This window comes from Apteryx mantelli, chromosome 2 (genome assembly GCF_036417845.1).
Source record: "Apteryx mantelli isolate bAptMan1 chromosome 2, bAptMan1.hap1, whole genome shotgun sequence".
NCBI classification, from domain to species: Eukaryota; Metazoa; Chordata; class Aves; order Apterygiformes; family Apterygidae; genus Apteryx; species Apteryx mantelli.
In genome coordinates this window covers 156,810,053-156,837,699 of record NC_089979.1, presented here as the reverse complement: position 1 = coordinate 156,837,699, position 27,647 = coordinate 156,810,053, and the positions used below count along the sequence as shown (strand labels likewise).

Sequence of the window (27,647 nt, the reverse complement as noted above, 5' to 3'; positions counted from 1 at the left end):
AAGCTGGAGAATAACGCTTCATGAAGGAACCTCTGTACACTCCAGTGAAGTACATTCCACTTCACTTCCTCCAGTGAAGGAAGACAGCAACTGCTCTTTTCTTTCCATAACCATAGAGGAAGTACTGCAGGAGGGCAAGTTGTCTTTTGTCACTTCTTCAGACTAAGACTAGTGAGTTCCTTGCACAGAGATGAGAAAAAAATTATATATATTTGGGGGAAAAAGAAGCTATAACAGCTTCAGATTCAAAAGGGATTAACCTGGTCCTTGCATGGTGTTTCCTTTGACTCAGCTTCCCATTTCAAGGGAATAAAAAAAGCCCTGAACTAGGGAAAACAGCAGAACTGTAGTTATTAAAATTAGGCTAGCAAACTGTCATAAGGAAACTTTTATGGTTGTGCTTATCTGTTAACTTTTTGTCAAAGTCTAGTTAAGTTACAAGACAGTGTCCTATTAAAATACTAGTTTATAAATGTTGCCCAAAGGGAAAATACTGACCTTATACCCATTTACCCATACCAGATTTATTAGTGACCTGCCCGCTACACTGTTATCCACTACAAGCTTGACTTGATGTGAGGTGTACTGTCACAAAACTACCTGTAGGTGCCTTACACAAAGGGAGTTAGAATTATCATACCAACAAAGAATGAATATCATTCAGGATAAGATTCATAGTTCTTTACATATCCAACAGCAGACACAATTTCAAACAAACACCATTTCAAACTCTGGAGTTTCACATATACAAAAATATTTAATTTATATAGCTTCCACTTGTGATTGGAGGAGTGAGTCTTCAATAAAATATTAAGATTTTTCTTTGCCCTAACAAGGCAGACTATTCTTGCTCTCAAATACTATATGGTTGGAAGAGTTTTCACATAGTTATTTCAAGAAGGGCAGCTTTGACTGGTTTGCTCAACTTGCTTGACCATTTAAAGTTGGACCATACCAGGGTTAAAAGTTAATTAAAAAGTAATTATATAGTCACACAGACTAGCTTGTTTTATAGTAACTTGGACGTTCAGCAATTTATCTTTTGACCCACGAGGGATCTTTGGTGATATCTGTATTTTCTGGGCCAAGAACAGCCAGACCATGAGTGCTCTTTCCAACTGCAAGATACCTGCAAGAAGAAACAAATCAGAAGCTATTGCATTCAGTTATTTCAGTAACTGCTTCATGCATGTTAAAAATATTCCCAGGGAAAAATACAGTTTCGTATCTGCTGAATGTGTTCTGTGAATGTTTTTGCTTTTACAGTATGTTTTGGATTTGCACTGTTTTCTTCCCAATCATCACAATACAACATATCTCCTTAGCCAGATACTGCTAAGTAGTGGAATTCAAGTAGTTCAGAAGTCTAAAGAAGCACAAAATGTTAGGAGTTTAGAAGAACCAGCTCACAGTGCCAGGAACTGGAAGTCTAATGTAGTCTTTCTTTGGCTAAGGTGAAAGAAGAAAAAAACCAGAACACTTCCTAGTCCATTCAAAAGTAAAGAGTTACCAGTAAATTTAGGATGTAGCAGGGAGTCATATCTGCTAAAATGCAATAAACCCAATAAACATCTCTCTCTCTAGGTTACAAAAACAAATAGTGAAAGCATTACATTCTAGTGATTATTCTCAAAGGCCATTATGACAACTCAATTCATTATGACAACTTTTACAAAGTGTTTTCTCTTTCAGATTAGGTATTTGTTCAGTTTTTTCAAGTAAACAAACACAGACTTACTTGTTTGATACATCAACCAGTTTATCACTGTTGACAGCAAAAAGCCGTTCCCTGTGTGACTGCTTCATTTCATCTGAAATCCCATATAAAAAATGATCCATTCCTTAAAAAAAAAAATAATAATAGATATAGATATATAGGGATCTCAACAACCAACTGTGTGGATGCAGGAGTGCAAACTGAGATAGGCACGTGTGTTGGAAAGGAAGAACACAGACTGTAATCAGGCCATTGTTCTGAGACTTGTCACTAAATATAACTGTAAATCATCAAGTGCCAAAGGCTACAACTGAATAAAGAAATTTAGTTTCTAAGGTAGTAAGAGTTTCTTTTCCTATTTAGGAAAAAAGAATAAATAAAACATCATATCCTGAAAAGTGATTTATTTTGTCAAAAATCTAAACATAATTCTGGTCCAAAAATAAAAACCCTAAAATGATTCATTCTAAAGAGTCTCAGTACTTTCCAACAAAGTTTCAGTCAAATTGGATTTCATGAAGTTTCTATTTCTATTGTGCTTTAAAACAAGAAAATCTTCAAATTTGCATTTAGTTGTAATATACATGCAAGGCAAAGGTTTGATCACCTTTTGCTGTTCTACATACAGAAATCTGCAAACAAATTTTTAATGCTTTTGTTGGAATACTTATCTATAATATTTTAATATTAAGTCGTAGGTCAGTAAACAACCAGAGAACTCATATGCAATTAAATAACCGTAGAAAAAGATATGGTTTGGGAAGATGTCTGGAGGTCAACCTTCCACTCCAAGCAGGGTAACTTCCAAGTTAGATAAGGTTGTTCAGGATCTTATACAGGGCCTACTGATCAAATTGAAAGTAGTATGAAGAGACAGGTATTTGTCTCTGCAACAACATCCAGGTCTCTTCAGTAATGCCCTTTTCAATGTTTCATTAAAATTCCCAGTTAAGATGTGTGCTCAAATATCAAAGAATGAAAGTCATTGTTCTCTGATAAATACTAACATCCAATATGCAAACATTTACTCACATATGCACCTAAAACTGATTAAAAATTATTTCCAGTTTCTTTTGTTGCCCAGGTCAAAGTCAAAGTTCAGTATAAAGTGAAGCTGATCTCACTCTTTGAAGTTATCTTGTTTAATAAGCTAGTGTTAATACAAGCACATTTTAGAGCAACACTAATTTTAACCTTAGACTTTTTTTTCCTTTAAAAAAAAAAAAAAAAAAATGTATTCTAACTTTAAGTCTAATCCAAAGCTTGCAATCTAAGAATTGAGTGAGGGAGGGAAAAGTTAGGAAAGATGTATATACTACTAGTCATCATAAAAAGGTATTTTAAAAAAGCTAACACTCTCCACTGCAGACATATATTTTAATGCTTTAACTTTCTTACAAAGATGCACAAAAGGTTAAAGAAATTCATGGTCAAAATGTATATTTATGTCAGGAAAATAATTCTTCAACCTTTTTGAATCAGAAGACCCACATTCCTTTTTGTTTACTAACAATTAACACCCCTTCCAAGCCTAAAATTATTTCTTTAATCTACCTCCATCTTCTAACTATATTGCCCTGACCTCAAGCGGCAATAACACCACTTCAGTGGAGAATGAACGCGGGTGGTGTGTTTGATGGGGAGCAACAGGAATTCAGGAAATTACTGGTTTTTTTGAAACTGCGATTGTTTGTTAAATCTGCTAAGAAGAGATGATAGAGATTAGCAAAGTAGGAAATTATTTCCTTCTCTTTAAGCCTAGACAAACAAACAAAATATGTATTCATTTAAAAAAATATACATTCATAGGTATGTATGTATGTACAGGCTCCCTGTGCTGGGAGGCTGATGGGAATGTACCTTTGTCTGACGGAGCTATTGGTGCATCAACAGCAGCAAACACTGCTAATTTAGCTTCATCAATATCTTGTTGTGTGAATTCTCCAGATTTGGCCCATTCAACTGCTTTTTCAAATGTTTTCAAGGTGGCTAAAGAATTTGGGTCTCTAAAAAGAAGAAAAAAGGAAGGTAAAATTAACCATTTTAGTCTTGTAAGTACTGTAATTCCTTTGTTCTTATTCATATTTCATTTCATTCCGAGCTTACTATCTGTATGAGGATTAAAGCCAAATGGGAAACTTCCTATTGGTTTACAAGAAGACTTTTTTTTAGAATAAAGAAGTGTTATAAACCAGGCTTTTTTCAAATTTTAGATACACAAGTGCAGCAAGCAAGTTCAATAGCCTAAAGTAGTTCCAAGGCAGCATGAAGAGAACTGGTATTTAAAAGATGGTAAAACAAACCTCTTTACAACATGCTATCAATTTGCTGCAACAGCTTTGTAAGCCTAATTTCCATTAATATCAACAACAGTAATATTTATGATAAACCATATCTTCCTCTGAGTTGCTTCTCCTGCTACACCTCTTTTTGCTTTCTGTAAAACAGGCGCAACAGGTTGACAACTACTGAAATGGTAACCAGGACAAGTCATACCATGTTAAAGCTTCATAGAGCTGCAAAGCTGCTCAAATTTTAGCCAGGAAGCCTGCTGTGCTAGGCTACCTTTGGTCCAGGAAAATGATTTAAGCCAGGACTCTGACCACACTTTTAGTGAGATTTGATTACAGTAAGTCTTTAGTACTTCCAGTTCAAATTTCACCTGAAAGCACCTGCTTTTGTAACAAAGTACTTTTGAAAGACCACTTTGGAAGACAAAGAAAAGAGACCCTTTTTTGCTAGGGCCTCTTCAGCCCAGGAAGAAGCAAATGAAAGCCAGTCTTGCATAAATCTGGTACTGAGCCAGTAAAAAGTCTAGTCACAGAGGCACAGCAACGGTTGCCATCAGCAGAGATAACACCGAAGTTAGGCTTTCCTAAGGATATAAAACAGAGGAAGCAAGAAGGGGGTTATTAACAAAACTGGTGTACCCATAGCAATTAATCTTGGCACCATCAGCACTGATTCACTTTTTGTGATTAACATTCTTCTTTTTATTTCACTTAATCTTGAAAGAAAGATACAACTAAGTAAAAAAATATACATGCAAGTAGAGTCAGTGATCCCCTCCGACATGAACAGGAAACAATGAACCTACTGTTACCTGTAGGAGTAGAAAGTGAATATGCCGTTGTGACCGAGTTTAGCACCTCCACCATAAGCCCCTCCTTTCTCTCTGATTTCTCTATGCAGAAATTTAGCAGTCATCAACCGCGCAAGAATTCGAAGGCTGTAGTGACAGAAACATCATTAGCAAAGCTGTTAAATGAATTGGATGGCAGTAATATTCTCAACTTCCTCTAAAGTTTGCAAAGATCCTCACTCAAAATGCATTCCTTCCTGTAATCTACAATAATAACGATAACATCACTACATTTAATAATAGTTGAATAATGTAACACCATTCTAAGAGTAGCACTGCTTTGGAACACTTATTTACATTTATTTCACCTTTCTCAACAAAATACAAAATCAGCCACCTAAACTTTGTTACACGCAATAGCACGATCAGCTCCTACAGAGGTGAGTAGGCAGGCCGTTACTCGGAAGCCAGGGGATAGTAAACCCTAGTTACTTAGTGGCAACACTTACTAAAAAACGGACACTTCTAGACCTAGCCATGCAAAGATTGCTCTGTAAAGAATTTGTCACAAATACACTGCAAATTATTTTCTACTGACACAACGTTTTCAGCGTTCAGCTTATGACTTACAATTCTGTGTTGTGCTATACAACTTATACAGTAGCTGCCTGCTGATTCTGCTTCCTACCTTGCGTAGTCTGCAGCTGTGTAGGGAACTGTTCGAATGCATTCCCCAATATAGTTGACCGGGAAGGGAAGTACAAAATGGGTCTTCATCTGGCATGGTTTGAAAGTAGGATCCTAGGAGAAAAGCACATTATTGTCTCATCTCTGATAACTGTGGCAATCTGTCCATTTGATAACTTTGGCTTTTTTGAGAACCATGAAATTATGCCAAACATACAGACACACAGGAAACAACTGCTTAAGCAGTGATCAATATTGCAACCAGTGACATTTAGCATGTGCCCATATTGGTAATCCTGTATAAATCAAATATGAACATGTAACTGTCTTGGGAAATTAAAGTTCATGGATACTGTACATCAGCAACCCATCCTCGTACACCAGCTTCTCAGTTGTGCAGTTCTTACTATTACCAGACAAAGAGTTTGATTCTCTTGCAATATCTTTACTTTGAATGGACTGTGTATTCCTAAATCCCCATTTCTACAGCCCCATAAGTACATGGTCACCACATCATATTTGAGTCCATTGACTCAATTTTAGATACTGAAACCAAATTCAGAAACTGAAACCCACAAAAAATACAGTTGTTTTATGAACAGCAGTAGCTGAATGAATTTCAGCTCAAATATCCCCTGCAATACACTTACTTCCTCCTTACAGTCCCACTTCAGTATTTCCAGTCTTTCTCTTATCTCCAGGCCCCTGCAGCACCCCTCCTCCCTGTCTCTCTCTCTCACACACACACATGCTTGTGTTTGCTTGCTTAAGCGTGAGCACAGCCTTGGACATCTCTAATATCTTTTATGACTCCATCTCAACGCTTCCAAGCTCTTTCCTAACTTCAGAGACACGCTCCCCAGCACCCAGCTCCTGACATATCTGGCTGACTGGGCCAAGGACAGTAGCATCTGCGTGACTGATCAGCAAGAAAAACCTTGGGCTGAGCTCCCCCCATTTGCTCCTCAGTGGGAAGCTCAGGGTACACTATACTAGGTTACTCTCCTGTAGCCAAATACAAATTTTCACAGAATTTAATTATCACTGATGATTTCCTGTCAGATGTCATTAAAATTCAAAATAATGTAGGGAGAAATGGAAGGAAAAGAGGAGAAGAACTGGGAATGACACTACACAAGTGTAGTTCTGGAAGAAACCGGGATAAAAACAAAATAAGCATCACTTACAAGAGACAGCATTAAGCATATATTTGTCTGCATGCATGGATGTGAAGTTAGCTAAATGATCTTCAAACCAGAACTGAAGGGAAGATAACCAAAAGATCACATAGAAGAATGAAGTTTGATGGATAGTTTTGAGAAACAATTCAGTAAAAGCATAGAACTACAGAGTACATTATGTTTCAGCAGCATGCTTCTAAACACAGAATTTGCAATAGCTGAAGATCGACCATTAATATCAATAACAACCCAGTAATATCAATATACCCAAACTACACTTACATTAATTAGTTTCCTCGTGATCTGCAAAGAATTAAGCATTTCATGTCCCACAGGTCTGACATCCGAAGATTTCTACAAGAGACACAGCCCTTGTGTTAAAACATGATTTAACAATTCCTGTACAACTGAGGAACTACATTATGCACTATTTCCCTTTGGCCAACATTTCAAGGAAAAACTCAGCTAATGAAGAAATTACAGGTTTAAGCAACAGAGAAAGGCAGAATTTCCTTTTCCTCAACCCATGCAAAAGCAGTCACCTCAAAGCAAGGCTTGACAGCTGATCTACAAGGTTCTTGTCTATTTTACAGGGTGAAAGAAACCTCTAGGGCAAAACATACAGCACCTTATTACAGAGCTGACTTTTGCAAATTTCTTCAGACATCTTTGTATGGATAAGGTGTTCGAGTTTAAATGAGTTTCTCCTGATTACACAGTGGTCTTTACACAACAGTATTATCAAATTCAACTTTACTTATCACATTAGTCACAAATGAAGTAATTTCCTACCTCAATCACATGGGGACGGACAGGCTTTCTCTCTTTTTTACTTTTAGTTATGCCCTTTACGAATTTCTCTACTTCTTTAGATGCTTCTGATATCTGTTGAGGTGCAGCATTTACTGAACATCTGTTAAAAATACATATTGAATTTTTTGATAGTTTTTTGTGTTTTGGGACAGACCATTATAATATGTACCACTTTGCCTTCCCGAACACTTTCTATTAAATCATCCAAGTGTCAGATCTATGATCACTAATAACCATAATTAATGAATAAAGCAGCAAAATATTCACAAGCCACTATCTGACATGACAAAGGAAAAAAACCAAAAAAAACAACAACAAAAAAACCCCACCACAGTCCAATTCGTTTTCTTTTGCTTGCTTCAAAATGACTTCAGACCAAAACTTTTGCAGTAACTTCAATCATACAGTCCTGTCCTAAGCAGATAAATCAGTTGTGAAAACTGTAAATGTCTCAAAGAAACTGTAATGTCCTCCTCTATATTCTGTCTTTGCAGGCAGACCTACCACAGTTTTGAACAGTACAGATATTCAAATAATTTTATTCATCAATTTATTCCATCATTTTATTCTTTGCAAAACAATACCTTGTAACTTAACTTGCTTCACTTCAAACAAAACTATTTCTGGAAATAATGTGTCTGATACTAAGCACTAAAGCACCCTCTTACTTTTTCTAATATACGCATAAAGCAAACTTCAGAATGCCACTATTTTCCTTTCAGGAGCAAAAAACATCCAAAACAAACTACACTCAACTGTTTTACAACAGTATTTCTCTCTTGGACACCTTAAAGGCAGGGGGCAGGGTAGGGAGGAAGGCAGAGCATTGACAAAATCTTTTGCCAAATTTCACAGGACATCTTTTGAGCTTTTAGTACAACCACTACATCTGAAATTAGCCATAAGTTTCTTGTTAAAATCAAACAAATAAAATAAACCATAGCTACCACCAACTCCTTAAGCAAGGAGACTGTGAATTAATAACATTTGATAGTTGTTCCACAGATCACTGTCTCCCATTTCACAAGACCCCAGGGCTTGAAGAAGCACACTGAGAAATGCCCCTGCACAGGCCAAGGCCTCTCTGATGAAAATGCCCCTTTTCTACTTAGGTGGAACTTACCTGATATTGTCGCTATTTAATAAATACTTCTTAATGCGTGGTAGTTTGCGTAGTACTGGTTTAATATCAGACATTTCTGCTATTCTCTTCATCAGTTTCACCTGTGTGCAAGGGAAAGGCAGAAAAAACAAAGATGAAGCCATTAGATGAAATTAGCAAAAATGAGCACAGTAACTCCAGAGTGGATGATGTGGGCCTCATTTAAAAGATGCCATTTACTTTTTTACCTGATCCATCCCACTGAACATTTCTTGTAGTTCTCCAGAAGGCGTAAGGTTTTTGCTGGCTCTAATAGATGCATATAAATGCCCACAATCAGGAATTCCATTCGACAGCTCCTGGGCAGTCTTCTTAACCAGTACTCTAAAATGTTCTTCCTCCTCAAACCGGGGGCTGAAAAGGAGTAGGAATAATTCATTTATTGCTATAGAACAGATTCTTAGTAATGCAGAGAATAACAAGTTTCCCCAGGTCTCATACAAAAGCACACCAATTCTATAAGCAGCTTTAGACAGTCAATTCTCCACTTAATATAGTCATGCAAAGGTTGGAATATTTAGGTTTAGAAACCATGAGACACTCAAAGATATAGTTATACAAAAAAATTCCTCAAAGTAGGATCTCTAAGAAGGGGTGAACAGTTGAGGGAGAAGGAAAAACAGAGTCCCAAGACACATTCACAAAATCAAAGAAATCCGATGTACTGTACTTGTTAAATATTTCACTCCATAAATGCATCATGTCTGGCAGATTTCTGTCCAAGCAGAGAGATGAAAAGAGCACACCCTAAAGGAAAAACAAAACACACACAAAAATCCCTTCACAGATAAGACAACTAAAGCAATGGCCTGAGAAATGCACAACAACTTGTTATGAAAGTGATCCTATGGTGCCAATCTAATGCTTCACATCAAAGAACCACTTTAATTCAGGCTGTGCTGCTGAAACCAGAGCAAACAAAAAACGTAGTTGAGCATCACACAAACAAAGCCTGCCAATTCCTCCTTCCCAAGTGTTAGTATCGGCCCAGGAAGAGGCTTTCTCACTTTTCACATACAGTATTAACACCCCCCCCCCCCCCAAACAAAACAAAACAAAACAAAAAACTGTTCTGGGGATGTAGACTTTCTGCAAAGGAGTCCCCTTAATCCAATTCCAGATTCCACGGGGAACAAACCACAGCAGTAGCAGACCCCAGCAAGTTAGAAAAAAAAAAAACAACCTTGGAGAGATTGCTAGGACTGTTCTGCCCAATACTAGGATCTAACAATCCTGCAAACATTGAACGTTTCTGAACCACATTAACAGTGACAAAAGAGATTGCTATTAAGGCACATTTATGTATAAAGCTATACTATTCTGTCCTGTCCCCCTTTTTTTCCCCAAAGTTTTTTGGGGTTCTCAAAGCTATGGTAACAGATGCTTGTAAAACATTGCCTTAAAAAGGATAAATATGTGAATCACTCCCTTTAAAATCTAATATTAAGTTACTGTAACTGTCAAATCTTTATTTTCCACAAAAAAAAAATGACCCCTTTCATGCATTATGTTTTCAATGCACATTATCTAATCCTCTACCTGAAAGCTGTGACTGACCCTTAGCTACAGAGTTGTTATTGCAGTGCAACAGCATGAATTTTATGATTAATTTACCTGTTCATACACATCCAGGTGTGAATCATCTGGAATGATATGCGGGCTGACAGACATCCCACCTGTTTTTAGCTCTATTTTCTGGGCTTGTTCCCTGTAATCAAGGGCTCCACATCCCATCCTGTGAAAAATAATTAGAGTTATATTTTCATTTTCAGTGTATTGCAAATAGTATATGGGTCCTGGTTTTGCCACTGTATAGGCCAGTATTAATTTAACAACTAAATAATTTGGCACATTATCAAGAAAATATAATACTTCATAATTTATAAAAAGAAAAAAGCCAGGAAATATACAAAGCTATTCAATTAAAACTGTTAATTCAAAATGGCATATTAGAAAGTATACTTTATGTACAGGCTTGCTACCTGTACATCCATGTGGCACTAGAGTAATACCATCACATAAGCTATTATCACCACCAGAAATAACAGATTCACTTTCCTCCTGGCCCAGGTCACTTGTTCTCCCCTATGTCCCCTCTTACAGGGCAGGCATTTCTGTGACTATGTGGTAAAATCCAACCAGAAACCAACCCAAGTGAAAAAACTTTAATTTCTGCCAGGTTATTTTTCATTCAGACCAATTTCTCAATCTATTTGGGGAATATATGTTTTGACACAGAGGAACAAGGCACTACGGAGAATGAAGGAGAAAGTGGAAGGAGTTGGGCAGCTGAAGGTAGTGAGGAGAAAGAAGTGTTGTTTTATCAGATCTGCAGGACATTGGGGCCTCAGCATTCCCTTTCTGCAATAAAAACAGTTACTGAAATCTTTATAAGCAATAGTCCACTAAAGTATTCTCCATCAATATTATTTCAGAAAGCTGTATTACATCCTATTGCTGTAGCTTCCAGCAAAGTAAACCACTCACTTTGTAATGACATTGCAAAAAAGTGGCACATATGGTTTGAGCTCCTCTGGAAGTGTGTTCAAGCTGGAAACAGCTCTGAAATACACCACCCCGTTGGTTGGCTGAGCACAGTACTGGACAGGAATTTCATCAGCTACAAATAAAAATAAATAAGCAAAAGAACAAACAACAGTTTCCTATTAGAAGCACATAAAAGCAAAACCAGTCCTCAAAAGAGCTTCATATTAGAGTTACTTTTTGTGGGCATTTTAATGCCACTTCATGATTAAACTTTGGATATTGTACTGAATGCTAGACTGAAGGTTTTTTGTTTTTCATCCATGGTAAAGTAATGGATAACTGGACAGTTTAAAGAAAAAATTCTGTTGATTGAGGACATGTTTTAGATTTTAAAGAGGTAATATTCAAATAATGAAATGATAATTTGTTTTTGAACAACTGAAGAAGTTTGTCTTATTTTTTCTCCTTCATCTCAAAGTTGAGAAAAGAGGATTCCTGCACTGTACATCCTGTTCTAACATAGGATATTAGAATATTCACAGAAACAGGTCATTTTAGCATCAAAATTAGACAGTACTTGAGACTTGTTGGTAACTTTTGCAGAAAAGTGCCTGTTATCTACCTTAAAGTGTCTTACAGTATTGTAATCTACCTTAAAGTATCTTACAGAGTAATACTGTCTGCAAGATTTTGCCAGAACTTTAACAAAATCAAGAGCTACAATTTCTTGTATCCCATCAATCCAGAAAACAGACATTGGCTAAGCAGGGAGAATTTCACTAAAGTTATGATGGATGCCAGATTATTTTTCCCAGCTCCTGCACGTCATATTCTGTTAAAATACATAGGGATGGCCAGCAATAACAACAGCTCCCTGTATAAGCTGCCAAGAGTGCTGCGCCCTGGATAAAGATGAAGTCTTTGGAAGGTCTGGAGATTGCTCAAGTGCAGCTGAGCGTACCACCCGCGAGACAGCTCCGGCTGCAGGGCAGGGCAGGCAGTGAGAAAGCAGGCGGCAGGGAGCTTGCGTCAGGAGGGCTACTACAAGGCTCCGGCGAAGAGCAGGCAGCTGGTCTGCAGCCGAGACCAGCCCCACATCGCCCCTCAGAGGCGACGGCAGGAAGTGTCTACAGATCCATAGCAAACCCCACACTGCCGAGGTGGTGGCCTAGAGGAAAAGGACCATCACCAAGGACAACAAGCTGAGCAGGGTTTCACTTTTGGATCTTTTTATCTAATCTCGCCCAAAGGATTCTAGGTGTGTTTAAAACATTATTTTATTCCAATCTATAATTCTGAAGCGTAATAAAAGATGGCTTTAGAAACTGGAAGCTGGCTTGTCTTTGACAGGCTTTGAGACCAAGGAAGGGAGCCTAGGTGGTGAGGGCTTCCAGTAGACACACAGTGCGATCACAGTTGTTCTGGGTATTGTATTTAGCTTGTCAGAGCACCCTCAGCTTTGACAAATATGCAAATACAACCAGCTCAGGCCAAAATTACTGACAAGTCCATAATGTAAGTTTTGCTTTCCCGCAAACTCTTTTCTTCATTGTTTACTGTTGTGCCTCACAGTGTGTTTATTCACAACTTGGCATGTACATACACTATGTTACAGTCTGCTAAAAAGAGGAAAAACTGGGCAAATAGATGGATAACAATCCAACAGCGCTTCTCCCTTTGGGGAGAAATACTGGTTACACCAACCTGCAAGTGTTGTCTCCAGCAGAGTGAATGGGATTTTGGGCTCAATGTCAGACACTTTTAAAGCTGGGAGACAAGAGGTATCCTCAGACTTGCTTTGAAGAGCAATTAATTCCAAACCTAATAAGGAAAGCAGACTGCTTGTACATATTTAGCTTTTAGTGAAAATGCTGTCAAAACCTACTGAGGCAACACAGATCAGAAAAAACACAAGAGGTTAAAATTTAGCATTTATCTTTAACAGTTCTTTCAAATAATTTACTGAAACGAATTCTGCAGATCATTATGCTATAAAAGCAAACACAACATATTATCTTTCCAAATTCTCTCTCTATCCCCTTCAGAACAAATGCTGGAAAATGCCTGATATATCAAAGAATATAAAATATTCTTTGATCACCAGCTATATAACTGGATAAAATTTTAAACAGTTATCCAAATTAAAAGTAAAAAAAAGAAAAAAAAAAAAGGTGTTAACCTTTTTCAAAGATTTGTTTTTTCTCTTCTCCAGAAAGAGCACTGATCCTCTGTTTCAGTTTTTCTGCTTCCATTTTTGCTTGTTTGTCACAGTAGGTTTCCTCTGGAGTCATCGACAGAGTCAATCTGTGTGGATTATCCTACAGACATATATCCCAAAACAAACCATTATTGAGAGCTACCTCCTTCTTCTTCTCCTGTGATTGTTTCATCAGGCAGATAAAAACAGCCCATACATTTGCCTTGCATATTATCAAAGAAGCAATTTAAACTCTTAATTTAATACAGAACAGTCTTCTGCTAGGGTATGGGCGGGAGGCAGCTAGCCACAAGAACAAGCATTAACAACCTTCAGTGAAATTTTAGTAGAGTCAGAATCCCTTAACAGAACACAGCACTCATTAGTTTAATTAAATCAAAGTTAAACAATTGCGTATAAGGCTGTAGAGCAGCATGCCAGAATTTTTATCTGGATAATGTTCTAAGATGGGGATTCTGGTAAAATGCAGGAGGAATTCATTAAACAACTCTCTCAACTTGCCCAAGCTTGAGTGCACAGATATCCCATGTGATGTAAAGTGTGCGTGCCTTATCCTGCTCAGAAACACTTTACACCAGTTTTGCTGCCAGAGAGCTCCATGCATTATGCAAGTGCTGCAACAGCTGTTAAATTTCTCTGTTTAGACTGCACCATGGAATTTTAATCACAAAATTACTCAAGCAGCTTCCATTTTTTTATAATACTGAGAGGCTAAGGACAGTGATAGTTGCCCATTTCAAAGTAGGAGTCAAAAAGAGTTTCAGCAACACCTGTCACAGAGAGACTGCCTATAATTCGGGATGAAGAAATTGAATTCCCTATTTTAAAGAGTTTCTCCCCCCTGTGGTTATACGGAAAGGCTACAAAAATCCAGCTGACTACAGAGTGAGGAGTGAAACCCACTATTAGCAAAGCACAGTTGAACAGACAGAGTAAACAGCATTCTCTCCCTTGCTTCTAGCCTTTCTGCTTTATTAACCTCCAGGCACAATGTACAATGATAGATAATTTTCTGATATAAGAACATCCAACTATTCTCATCACTTTTTATCCCGAGTTGTGTTTTTGTCTTAACCTCCTCAGCAGAACTACGTTGTTAAGGACATTCTCAAAAACACTGTACTATATTTCTTCACTACAAAAGCCAAAAGCTTAATAGCACCCTACCACTTTCAGACACTAATAACACCTTTAGGAAAGCAAAGTTCAACTGACCTAAGAGTCTCCTGTTGCCTTTGAGAACCAACATTTACCCATTATTAAATCAGGTTGACAGTCACCTACAATAGATCTGCCCTTCAAAACAGCATTAACAGTTCAATTAAAAAACAAACAAAAAACAAACCACAAACCACTTTCACACTGCTATCACTGGATACTACTTTTTTTCTGGCATTAGCTAACACAGGGCTTCAAAACTATTCAGTGTCACAACGCCTTAAATGTTCTCAAATCTTCAAGCACTCCAGTGTAAGGAATAGAGAGGAAACCAAAATGAACAGAAAGCAACGAGCACTGATGGCAAAATTCAGACAGCAGTTCAATGAACAGGTAAAGCACCAGCGCAATCTTACTCATAACCAAATTCTTCTCAAAGGATAACAGATACATCTTGCTATGAGATACATCTTGTTATGTCTACACTAAGAAACCTATAACTAGGTCCATAATTCTCTGGCCATGCCTTAGCTTCTTTCTGGGAAAATGCCATCGCCCATCTGCCCTTCCTCCTCTTCTACTTCCCAGTTTCCACGTGAAGGAAACCTGAGTACGAAGTTCAGAAAGGAGCCCTGCACATGCCACACAGGTTCCCCATTCCAAGTGATGAACGGATGGTAAACAGCACTGCAGAGAGCACTGTTCCTGCAGCTTCTGCTGCCCTGAGCAAACACTCTCTCCCTAGCTATAGCATCAGATATCACAGTTCAGTAAAACATCAGCATTTTATCAACACTCTAAAACATGTATTTCCAAATGTCTAAGCAGCTGATTTTTTCAGTTTTGAAAAGATTTCACTTCAACCATTTTAAACTAGTATGTTCCATTCAAATGTGCTGCTGTTCATCTACATGGATAATACAGTTATGAGAAATAAGCCTTGAATTTAATTTTAAATCCAAAACTGATTTAAAAATAAATATCAGATATTTTTCTGTAAGTTTTCCTACCTTAAAATAAGTTTCAACTTTTTCCTGAAGAAATCTGGGATTCTCTTTAAGGCACTGCCTGAACCGAGAGACTTTATCTGCAATCTTCAGAAGCTCCACTGGATCCCCATCTTGATTCCAGCAGGATGCTATATACTGAATGGGTAAGAATAATCAGGTAGGCAGGACAATCTATATGTATATATACAACTAGCAGCATCTGTGGTCCAAAACCACCTTATTATTTATAATTTAATGGAATACAAACATATAATACCTAATGAGTAGTTCACTATTTTTTTCTTCCTTTTTGTGTGGTGTTTATGTCTGTATTCTGGAAATCTACTGTAAAATTCTCTCTTTCCCCCATTTAAAATAAATGGATTTATCAACCCAATAAAGAAGGAAGAAAGGAACAGGAGATGGAAACAAAGCAGTACAGTAGTATTACATTCTCCTCATTTATGTTATTCTGTCAGTTGAAGTGATTTATAATAAAGAAACTTAAGCATGTAATATAGATGGGACACTGTAGAAAGAAGATGTTGGATAACGAGAAATACTCCCAGGGCATTTCTTTTGGAAAGATTTCTACTCCTTAGAGTTTGAGACTATTAAGTTTGCTCACATGAATTGTTGTGAGATGCTACTGAAAGTTCTTCAAACACACCACACAGCTAGTTATTAAAGCCTTCTCCTTATTTCTGTTTTGTGTGAATGGTGAAAAAAACAAAACGAAACAATCCCAAGATATTTGAAAGAAACAGCCTTTAAAAGCACATAGAAAACAAATGTCTGAGAAGTGCCAAAACCATCTTAACCCTTTAATTACAAGTAGGTATCATAAACCTATCAAACTTTTTCAGTAATATCTAATATTTTTGTGAAAATTTCCTGGTATGTTTAAAGAATAAGCTCAAGTTAATTCTCTTGAAATAAAGATAGTCACTCCCTATTTGAGGCTTTTAATGTGTCATCATAACAAGTCAGTGCTGATTCTCACTAAGCTCTTCACAGAAAAGAGCCTATCTGAAAAATTAAGCACTGGAAGAGAAAAGAGGAGGCTCTGGTATAGGGAGGGAGAGGCCGTTTGGTTGTTTTTAAACAGTTGTACAGAAAAAAATTAAGCAAGCTGTCACAGACCATGATCCTAGAACATAACTTCTGCTGTTTTAATCACTTTAGAAACAAATAGAAACCTACAGGATACAAAGAAAAGCTGATTAGTTAGTTACTGAATTCTCTTATCTGAATTTTAAACAACTAAACCACACAGAGCAAAGTCCTCCAAACGGTAAGGCTAGCAAAGCACTAGAATACAGCATGGAAATTAGAGAATCTTCACCACAGGACATTTCAGGTCACAGAGACTGTCATCTATCACACATTATTTTAGTTATAATGGGGTCCCTTCCAGCCCTCTTTTCTAGGTCTACCTCTAAAACATGACCTTGGGCAAGTGAGCTGAAATACAATTCTTCTCTATGGAGGGATTAACACCAAATGTTGCATGACCTTGTGAGCTTTTAAAGCAAGAATCTTAAGAATATTCTCTTCCAAAATTAAATCCTAATACTTGAATCAACTTTGAGTCTCAGAAATTGAAAGAGAAAATAATTGCACAAATATTTCAGACAGAAGTATTCACACCTTTCGAAGACATGCTAGAAAGTACTCGTTACCAAAGTCAGGCACATGTTGCCAGATCCTACTACGAAACATGCCAGTAAATTAAATACCCACAATTTGTCTATTTTGCTGTATGGCAGTCTGATCTGAAACAACTTTTGGTGCTGTTTTCCCACTGACAAGATTCATGCTAATCCAGGGATTTGCTTCTTGTCCTAACTTCCCATAGGGAAAGGGGAGGAGGAGTATTCCTGAAGAAGATGCAACACTTGTGAAACAGAATGCAAAAGAGAGGTAGGAGATTAAGCAAATGAGGTTGGTGCAGTTCAGAAAAAACAGAGGATACGGGAAAACAGGAGGCAGCAGAGGTCTCAATTTGCAAAGCGACTGTAAATACTACAGCTCACTGGTTCTCAAGTTCACAGGGACTTGCAGACACCACATTCCACTATGGAAACCCCTTTCTGTAATAGCTTTGGTAGCAAAATTTTAAGCCAAAGATTAAATTAGTGTAAATTTTCATATGTGAATCTTGCAATTTAGTTATAGCAGCACAATTAAATTAAATAGAAAAATACAGTTTTTCTATTTCATATTTACAAGCATATAGGCCCCTGGCCAAAACATACGATTCCAGAAGCCAATACAGTATTCCTCCCCCACAGCTCAGCAGTTCTGCTGAAATCAAAGCTACTATTCAGAGAAAGGTAAACGGCTCACCACCTGATACAAAGTCATATAGTGTGAAGTACAGTCGTAGTTAGAAGGCTACTGAAAACAAGGAAAAAAAGATATACACGAGACAACAAAGGAAAAGTCTTTTAGTGAAAAATTTACATATGAAAAGTCTACAAAATGATATTTTGGGAAGATGTGGGAAATACCACCACATATGTCCACACACATGCACACTTACAGATGTCAGAGCAAGTCCAAAACTTGTAGACTGATGCTTCAGCTGGATTTCAATTTTGTGAAGCAGAGCTTCAATCCTATCTTCTTCAAACCCTTTCCTTTGGGAAGGGGTGAGGAGAGAAGGAAATCATATCCATTAACACTAATCACTCTCAGTGAAGCTATGAAAATGAATTATTAACATTGATAAAGCAAGCAAAAGAACACAACATCTTCCAGAGTGATTTAAAAATGATATAAGCTTATTATACTGTGTCATTTAGTGAAACAGCACTAATATTAAATGTTTGAATGTTATGCTGATGAGTAAGCTACAACAGAGAAAGTAGCATTTTTTTTATTGTTCTGTAGCAGTTTTATTGTTCAATAGTCTTAAAACTACTTCTTTGGTGCAGTTTTTTATAAAACTAAATTCTTAAGGTAGGAAGGAAAGGCTCCAATATTCTCAAAATTTTAACATTACTCACGCAATAACTTCATCAACTGTTCTAGCAATAATCTGTTTCACAGCATCAACATCTCTCTCAGCAATACCCTGTAGACCCACACTGAAATAAGCTTCTCTTGTTGAGCCATTAAACCTAGAATAAAACATATTCAACTCAGTGACAAGTATAAGAACTTAAGCGTGAAGCCTGCCAGCAAAGGCAGAAAAGGAAAAAAAGAAAACCAAACCACCACCTCCACATACATACACACAGGATTTTAAAAGCTAGACAGGAAGAAAGAAGAAAAATAATTACCAAGGAGGCAAGAAATAGAATTTAAAATCATTTTTTGTTCAGTTTCAGTAGTAGTAGCATACTGTTAAGAAAGTATATGGCATAGCTGATATCAGAGAAGGAAAAACAAATACAGAATCAAAGCTGTGTCTTTTTTGTTCATTTTTCAATTCATCTGTAAATATTTTCAGGTAAAAAAAGTCTCTTTAGTTAAGATGAAAATTTAAGCTGGCTGTAAAGCCAAACACATACATTCTACTAATGCTAGTGAGTGGAACAGTACTTCAAATTAGTTCTTTTACAGCAAGACTGCTGTCTTTGTAAAGCAAGTGGTGAAGGTGAAGTGTTCTGTGTTTGTTGCGGTTATTGTCAATATTAGTTAAAAAAAAAAAAAAGGTAAAAATACGAAAAATCTAAGCTGTTAGGCATAGTAAACCGTAAGAACATTTTAGAGACGTAAATTCATACTTGCAGAAATAAGAAACGCTTAGCAGTTCGAATCTAAGGCAAAAAAGTGAAAAGTGATAGGTGTTCATCAACTCTAAACACCCATTACTCCACGGCTAAAGACCACAGAAAGAATTTGATGGCACACTCAGGTGGAAAAACTGGCATACTGATCTCTGCACTCAGCTACTCTTCTAGATTTGATTTGTCAGCACAGTGACTAAGGCACACCAAAAGCAACACTGCCCTATGATTCAACACCAAATTAAAACAGTTACAAGAGAAAGGGCTTAGCTGGAAAAACACAGACACAGAATCACGCCTTTGGTGTCTAAACACAGGTATTCAGCACCAGACCCCATGATACTCAAAACATCCACATAGCAGTAGCATTCATGACACTGGACTCACTGCCTTCAGGTAGTAACAATTTAAGCCAGGCAGAGTACTGGCTTTAGGGCATTAAAATGGTATTAGATTAGTATGTTTAAGTGTCCCACACGAACATCTGAGCTAATCAGTGGAGACAGAGGCATGACTTTTGTGATCCTAAAGTCTAAATCAGTCAAAAGAATCATGCTCTAAAAATGCCTTTTCCTCTGCTGACAATAAGGGGAATCTATGATGAGCAGCTGAGACAACAGCATCTACCATACAGATGCCCATAGTTAGGTGAGAAGAATCCCACCCAGTCTGCCATGCAGAGCTAGTTCAGAAGACTAGCAGTACAAGCTACAGCTTGAATAAGTAAGTGTTGGCAGACACATACTTTCATATTGTGGCTATGGCAAGCTGATGGCACCTAATCATACAAAAGCACATTTGTGCCAAACCTGCCTACTACTAAATCACAGGACTAATGCAAAGAAAAAAAAAAAAAGAAAAAGTAACAGAGTAAATAGAAGAATACCAAAGCTAGTTTGCTACCTCTTCTTGAGTGATGATAAAACACACAAGATGAACCCCCACCCCAGTAAATTAGGATACTGAAGGTATATCATGTTCTTACGTATGTATTTTTCTTGTTGATAAGCATTAAACAATACAACTTAATCTCACCAAATACAGCTTCTATCACATATTTTGACAAGCCAAAAGGTACACTTGAAGATGCTTTATAGTTCATCAGTACAAACTCTAAGATATTTTAAAATTACAGTAAGAGTCTTTCAGCATTAGCTGCTTGTATAAGAGATGACTTTTCCCAACTTGTTATCGGTTTATAACTTTTCTAAATTAAACTTTAATAATATTGCTTATAGTGATGAAGTATAAACTGTAACACTTACCCAACATCAGGAGAAAAGTCTGTACCAACACCAGACTCAATTAAGGCTTTATAAAAAGGAGAATTAGGCCCATCAACCAACAGGGAAGACAACAGACTTAGTGTGAAGGTTTCAAAAGTATCTGTAATACTGAAGAAAAAGGAATAGGTCTTATAGCCTTATATTCATATATCATTAAGCTACGTATATGTGACACCCAATATCACCGAGTTTTTTCAGAATTACTTCTGTAAAAGAATTCAGGAGGGCTAAGGGAGAAATAATTGTCAGCTATGCACACTGCCCCCAAACTCTGGGAACTAAGAGAGTTCTTGGTCTTTCATTCATTATAACCAGCAGTAAATGTCTGCAGGTCAAATTAGGCTCTAAGCGTAGATGAAGTTAGTGGGGTCATACAGAGGAGCTTGCACAAGGCAGCCAATGTTCCCAAAAGCCTATCCACTAAGTATTTCTGTAAGACAGTGGCACTTTTCCTTACTTCTGTCTGCTAAAGAGAAAGACAGGAAAAATTCCAATTAGTACTTAAATTTTCATTTAATGTAAGGAGGATTTTTCTAGTTCTCTCATGGCATTATTTAACTTAAAGATGATGTGTACGAAAAAGGATTTTTTTTAAATGAAAAAAACTCCACATCTTGCTTAAAGTTCTAACATGAGTCTTTAGTTCAGAATTTCATTATGATACACTCACTCTGTCAACAGGTAGCTGACACTGACAGTTGTCTGCTTAGAAGGATCTGCAGCAAATGAGTCTAAGCCACATTTTATACAGTGTTCTCTCTGTAATGTGTAATTAAAAACATACAATTTAGACTAAATTCAAAGCAGAGTTACAAATAACAAAAAACTGTTTGCATCTTTATAACATCTTCCTTTCAAAGATTTCAAAGAATTTTACAGATACTCTTGAGTAAATCCAATATTCATGACTAAATTCACAAACACAGTATATTTACTTAGTATCTCTTGAAAGATGACTGGTATTACCATTTTTAGAAGAGGAGAGAATTAAGACAGTTTGCCATAATTTACATTCAAAATTGGGTTTAAAAGAAAAGCTTAAAATTATGGACAAGCCAGGGAGGGAAAAAAAAGAAAAAAAAAAAAAAAAAAACACCCACAAACCAAAAAAAACCCAGGACCTGAAAAGGTATTTTGACACCAATGTCTGAAAGTTTAGGTACCTTTCCTGACACTAACTAAACTGGTACCTCCCGATTATCAATATTTACATTGGTAGCTCTAGATGCTTTACAACAACACTTCAGTTCTCCAGATGCTAAGGGACTTGAAAATTGAAAGGGGGGGGGGGGGGAACAAAAAAAAAAACACTGCATGCAATCATTATAATAGTGAAACTCAAACAAACATAGTTTTTCACCCCCAACCTTTAACCAAAAAACAGAAGAAAAAAAAAAGCATCATGTCATTTACACACAAACACACACCTAAACAAACAAAATAACCCCAGCAGCCTGGACTAAAATATTAGAACCTGCTGTACTTAGTTACTGCAATTGCAAGATTGGATGTGCACTGGTATTTTTGTTTGTTTGTTTGTTCTTTTACTTACAGGATTTTTCCAGAGTTTCTGTTTTGGGATGTCAGTATTTGATTCAATTCTTTGAAATTTTACCAGTGCTTCCTCATGAATTTGTTTCAAATGTTGCTCCAGTGGAAAATTACCATAAGTGAAAAACCTGCATTTTAAACAAAAGCTGGGAATTAACTTTCAGATTTTGAGTTGTTAGATTTTACGCTTTAGATTTTAGTTACGTGAAACTTGCAGTAGCCAGCTTTTTTATATTCTGAATATCATGTCATTTCCAGTGATTTAGTTGCATCTAGAAATGAATGTTTCGTAAGCCCCTAGATTCAAGACCCACCACAGTTTCCACATACAAAATCCACAGAAATATTTAAGGGGTATTTGAAATAAAATTTCACATCATTTTTCATCTCCTGTTTTATGTTTTGAAATAAACAAAAAACCTGCAATTCAGTTTGTTCCAGCATTATGCAATATTCTAAGGAAAAAAAACCATAGTACTTGAAGCCAGAACCCCAGTTTGAGAAGGCAAATAAGATTTTTATGATTCTCATACGCAATGTAGGCAACACAATGATCCGTGTCTCAACTTATCCATAAAACATAACTAGGTTTTACAGGTCAGTCTACTGAAGCAGACATCCACACCTATCAGAAACACTGATGATTTCCAGTGAATTAAACATGAGCATGAGGCAATTCTTAGGTAAATGATATTCCTTGATTAAAATCTAAACTCAGGTATGTTAGAATACTTAGGATGATGAAAGAAACAAAGGATGGCGAAGTCACCATCATGACAAAAGCTGATTTTCCATCAATGAGCTAATCAGATTGACCACAAAATTAGTACAGAAGAAACAATAACACTGCGTATTTCCTTCATATCACTTTTGAATTTGACTTTTAGCTTAAAGACCTTATCAGTACCAACAGGGCTAGTATTTGACTAAAATGAATATCCATTATTTAGAATTCAATACAGTAATGTGTGACTAAGGAGTGACTGAAGAGCCATTAATTTGTAACTTTTTGGGGAAACTTTAATCTGGACTGACCTGAAGGAGGACAGGAACCCCCAGAATCATTTGAACTACTTTTACCATATCTTCCTAATGTTACCGCTAAACACTTGCATGTTCTATTTGCCTCACCCATGTGAGTTCATGGTGAATGATCTGTAAACAAACAAGGAAAAGAAAAGCACCAAAAAACCTCAAATCCTTATAATCAAGCAGGCACATGTACTCTAGGAACTCCCTTCCATCAGCCAGCTCTTTCAGTAGCCCCTTCCTCCAGTTCACCCTGTGCTTCTCTCCCTAAAACAGCTTCCTTGATTTGATGGTGTGCTAGCTGCTGGAAGGTACAGGTCATCTACACTGCTGGCCACATGTATGGAAATAGTGCAAGTATCTCCATTTTTCCCCCACAGAAATATGAACACAGCGATAACTCATTATATACCCTAGGAAGTTAGTCACAGATTTTAGATACCTGGAATTGCTTGGATGATAATGTGTGGCATGGAACTGTCTAAGCTGCTCCCATGTAAGATCAGGAATACTTAATGGATCTCCACCAGATATTACACCATAAGTGTGATCAGGAAGGAGTTTATTCTGCAGGTGCTGTGCAAATAGCCTCTCATTATCTGTCTTAAGAAAAAAACACTGTTTCAGTAAAAGTGACAAAAACATTTTAAAATTAAAAAAATACTCAATAATAAGACCTTAGAATTCTAATTTACACAAGAACTCTGCCTCAAATAAGCATTTTTTCTGTAGTCTCCACCTACTTTTATAAAACTAGCTATGTTATCACATCAATTTTCAAGAAAAGTCCTACAATAAAATCCGTTAACAAGCTGCTCTTTCCTATGTAAGCAAACTTTCTAACAGGCTAACATAAAGAATAACTGTGTAACAGCTCGCTGACTTTACTGAGAACTTAAATTTCACAAAGGAGGAATGGAAATCTCTGGTGCAATACCATTGTTAATCTGCAACTTAAACCACTTCAATAATTCACATTGTGTAAGATCTTAAAATAAAAATCCACAAAACTTACAAATGCCCCTTTCATTTCATTAAAAACAACTCCTTTGAAGACTAGAGGTGTCTCAGGATCTGTTGGGTTCTCATGTTCTAACCTCCAACCTTCTTGCCTGGGAAAATTAATAACAGGAAGTGTTTCTTGGGGGAGGGAGGTTTTGTTTGTTTGTTTGTTTTTAAGTTTGCGTATTTCTCAGCTGTCTGCATCTTACCAGAAATCTAGTTGCCGCAAGCATGGAAAGAACACTGCATCCAAGTACACTGAAAGGAGATTCTGAAAATCCTTGGGATTTTGTGTTGAAAATGGATAGAGTGTGTAATCACTAGCTGCATATAAATAAATGTAAAATAAATAAGAATTTTAGAAGATCTATGATATATATTTATTTTTAATCTCTCATCTATATGAGTACCTGGAAGAAAAGAAATTTACTAATTGACATATATTTTCACTGAGAAATACATGGAAATTTAACACTGCAATTATTTTATCATGAAAACTTTTCTTTTGCCAAATACGTAAATAATTAAATGTCTTGTATACCATGAAGATCCACCTCTATTGGAACATTAATCTGTAAGTGCCAAATAAGCAAGATATATTTGGTTAGCTTTTTAATCTGAGTCACAACATTCACACTTAATAGATTTCTAAAGGGAAATCAAGGAGATCTAACAGCAAGCTTTATTGCAATAAAGTCTCATGCATTTTAAGTGGTATTATTTGCTTTGTACTCACCTGTGAATGCATTCATGAAAGTGGACAGAGATCTGTTTAACATTTTAAAGAACGGATCTCTGCAAGGATACTTTTGAGAACCACACAACACAGTGTGTTCAAGGATATGTGGGACTCCAGTGCTGTCCATTGGAGTGGTACGGAATTGTATACTGTAAGACAGACAGCAGAGAAAGCAACACGCTTATTTGGGACCAGAAGTAAGCCCACCTGCTAAATGTAGCTTAGCTTTATAGGAACAGTATGACTGTCCAATAACTGCCAAGATACAGCAGGACGCAGAGCTATCAAGTTCATAAGAAAGACTCTTAGTTGACTGCTCAGCCACCTCTAATGGAAGGACTTCTGGTTTTGGAGAAGGTATAGAATTTTTCAGTGCGTCTAGCACTAAGCACTAGCATCAGAGACGGCTCAGCTGACAACCTGTGTAACTAAAGCGATTGATAAAACTGCAACAGTAGCTAGTATCAACGTTCAAATTTACATCTTACTGGGCAATAGAATCCTTTCCCCGCTACTATTCAGTTCATTAACTGAAAAAAACAGATTTTTCTTTTATAACAAAAATGGCTCAGAAAGAAGTTTATGAAGACTTACGGTTAAAAAAAAAAAGTTTTACATTTTGCAACCATAAGGCACTTTATCAGAAAGCCCAGTTTTGGGCCCACCAATACAGGAGAGGCAATGATAAACTTCAATTAGTTCAGTGGAGAACTATAAAGATAGCCAGGGGCTGGAGCACATGTCCTGTGAAAAAAGCCTGAGCAAACTGGGCTTATTTAGCCTGGAGAAGAAAAGCCATAGGGGGACCCAGTAGCTGCCTTCCAATACCTTAAAGGAGGTTATGGACGGAGATGAGCCCTTTGCATGGGCACACATGATGGAAGGACAAGAGACAATGGTCATAAATTGAAGCAAGGGAGGTTTCTAACTTGACATTAAAGAAAAAAAAAAAATTCACCATACAGACAGTCAAGCATTGGGAACAGGTTGCCCAGAGAGGTTGTAGAATCTCTGTCTTTGGAAGTTTTCAAAGGCTGACTCAATAAATCTCTAAGCAATCTCATCTGAATTCAGCGTTGACCTTGTTTTGAGCAGCAATTTGAACAAGAGCCCTCATGATGTCTCTTCCAACCTGATTTATTCTATGCAAGTTCTACTAAGTAGCAATCCGTCTTTGATAACACAGAAAAATCCTGTTATGAATCTGGATTACAATTTAGAAACCACAAGTTGATGCTGAGATGGAATGTGCTATACACACATTAACATTTTACCTGAAGAGATTATTGGAGTCCTCTCGAGCCACATGTAAATATCTGGCTCCTGTATTATCATGACTAAGCTTCACTGCAGTCAGGAACAGCTCAGGAACAGCTGTCACCTGCATTGGAAGAAAACATCTGTATTACAATGTGACTGTTACTAGGTCACATAAACTAAGAATGATATGACAATAATCAGTTTGCCTTTCCTGCACAAAAAGAGGCCGTCCTAAATACGTTATTCATTCCTATGTTTTGTACAAACAGAATGTTTATTTTCCAGTTACACACAATAACAGTTAAAAAAAAACCAAAACACTATACTATAACCAGAAAACTGTACTCTTCTGTTACAGATAACGACACCAGAAAAGTTTGATAACAAATTCAAAGAGAAGGCACACATTCAAGTATCAGCAGTTAGGGCGGCAGAAGGGAAAAAAGCTCGGAACCCGGTTCTAGTACTGGCTCTGTCACTAGTAACCATTTTTGCAAGTTTCCTGAGCTCTCTGCTTCTGCTTTCTTTAAAAAAGTAAAGAAATTCTGCATGTAATTCCCACTGCAAGTTCTTAACAAACCTATTAAAAGCAGCTTAGCAGAAAACAGCACATGGTCCAACTCTCAGTCCGTACTTTTAAGAAGACTGAACTGAATACTCAGTGTCTACAGCAGATGCACAAACTCCCATGGCGTGTCATTTATTCTGGAAGAATTAACACCCTTTAAGAACATGCATTAATATTCTTTGAAGAAGGATAACTACAAGCAACTTGCTTGAATTTGCTGTGTAAATGCTTACACAGTGTGTAGACTTCCACTGACTTTCTCGCACGAGCTTTCCCACCAAGGCGAAATGCATCTTATCCGTACAAGCGCCCAAAAAAGGCGGGTGCGAAGCCCCTGCCTACCTGAGTGACCGTGAAGCCGTGGATCTGCTCCCCTACCGTGCACCGCAGCGCTCTTTCGTGAGCGGAAACGCTCGTCCACCGCCATGACTTCCGATTCAAGGACCTGAAACAACATTTCTCTCAAACTCTCATAAAAGCCTTTCCGCCCGTCCAGGGTATCCAGGCAAAAGGCCAGGGGTCAGCCCCGCTTTCCGCCTCGTGCCGCACACACCTGGGCCGGGGCCGGACGCCGGCGGCGGGCACCCACCCAGCCGGGCTCCTGCCGGCTCGCGGCCGCCGCGCCAGGCCCGCGGCGGGGGAGGCCCGCGGCGGGGGAGGCCGCCGCCGCCGCGCGGGGCCCGGCCCAGGGCAGCGGAGCGGGAGCCGCCGCAGGGAGAGGAGCGACCAGGGCCGGAGGAGCGGGCCGCGCCGCGGAAGGTCTCAGAGAGAGGCGGGAGCCCGAGCCCCGCCGCCCCCTCCTCCTCACCGGCTGATGCTCAGCAGCCGCCCCGCTGTCCGGTAGCGGCTCCACATGGCTCGGCGCCTCCGCAGCGGGACAGGACGGGACGCAACGGGAACGGGAGGCGACGCAATACCCGGCCGCGCCGACGCAGGCGCCGCGCCGCGGCTACCGTCCGCATTGGCGGCGGGAGGCTCCGC

General features: G+C 37.8%; 1 protein-coding gene across 2 annotated transcripts; it reads right to left on the bottom strand.

Annotated features, from left to right (window-relative positions):
• Positions 1–666: 666 nt before the first annotated feature.
• On the bottom strand, positions 667–27,647 carry PITRM1 (pitrilysin metallopeptidase 1). Of its 2 annotated transcripts, XM_067291900.1 has the most exons (27): positions 27,475–27,647; positions 27,009–27,111; positions 26,113–26,219; positions 24,836–24,987; positions 24,309–24,423; positions 24,113–24,209; positions 23,540–23,700; positions 22,070–22,196; positions 21,188–21,276; positions 20,497–20,625; positions 18,506–18,619; positions 18,040–18,136; positions 15,516–15,650; positions 13,309–13,447; positions 12,834–12,950; positions 11,130–11,262; positions 10,257–10,377; positions 9,313–9,389; positions 8,831–8,996; positions 8,604–8,704; positions 7,460–7,580; positions 6,950–7,021; positions 5,488–5,600; positions 4,821–4,946; positions 3,578–3,723; positions 1,739–1,841; positions 667–1,129 (listed from the first exon to the last, which is right to left on the bottom strand). In XM_067291900.1, exons 1-27 carry the CDS (start codon positions 27,519–27,521, stop codon positions 1,036–1,038), a joined length of 3,102 nt encoding a protein of 1,033 aa, XP_067148001.1. In that variant the 5' UTR covers positions 27,522–27,647; the 3' UTR covers positions 667–1,035. The 2 variants fall into 2 exon arrangements, with proteins under 2 accessions (XP_067148001.1, XP_067148002.1); XM_067291901.1 differs by lacking the exons at positions 24,836–24,987; positions 26,113–26,219; positions 27,009–27,111; positions 27,475–27,647 and having other exon boundaries at positions 24,113–24,237; positions 24,309–24,370.

Excerpts from the sequence above, each read along its gene's own strand:
- PITRM1 (XM_067291900.1), bottom strand. The coding sequence starts at position 27,521 with ATGTGGAGCCGCTACCGGACAGCGGGGCGGCTGCTGAGCATCAGCCG. Across the intron at positions 5,601-6,949 it reads TCACGAGGAAACTAATTAAT|GATCCTACTTTCAAACCATG; the intron begins GTAAGTGTAGTT and ends CTTTTCTCCTAG. Across the intron at positions 1,130-1,738 it reads CTGGTTGATGTATCAAACAA|GTATCTTGCAGTTGGAAAGA; the intron begins GTAAGTCTGTGT and ends TTCTTCTTGCAG.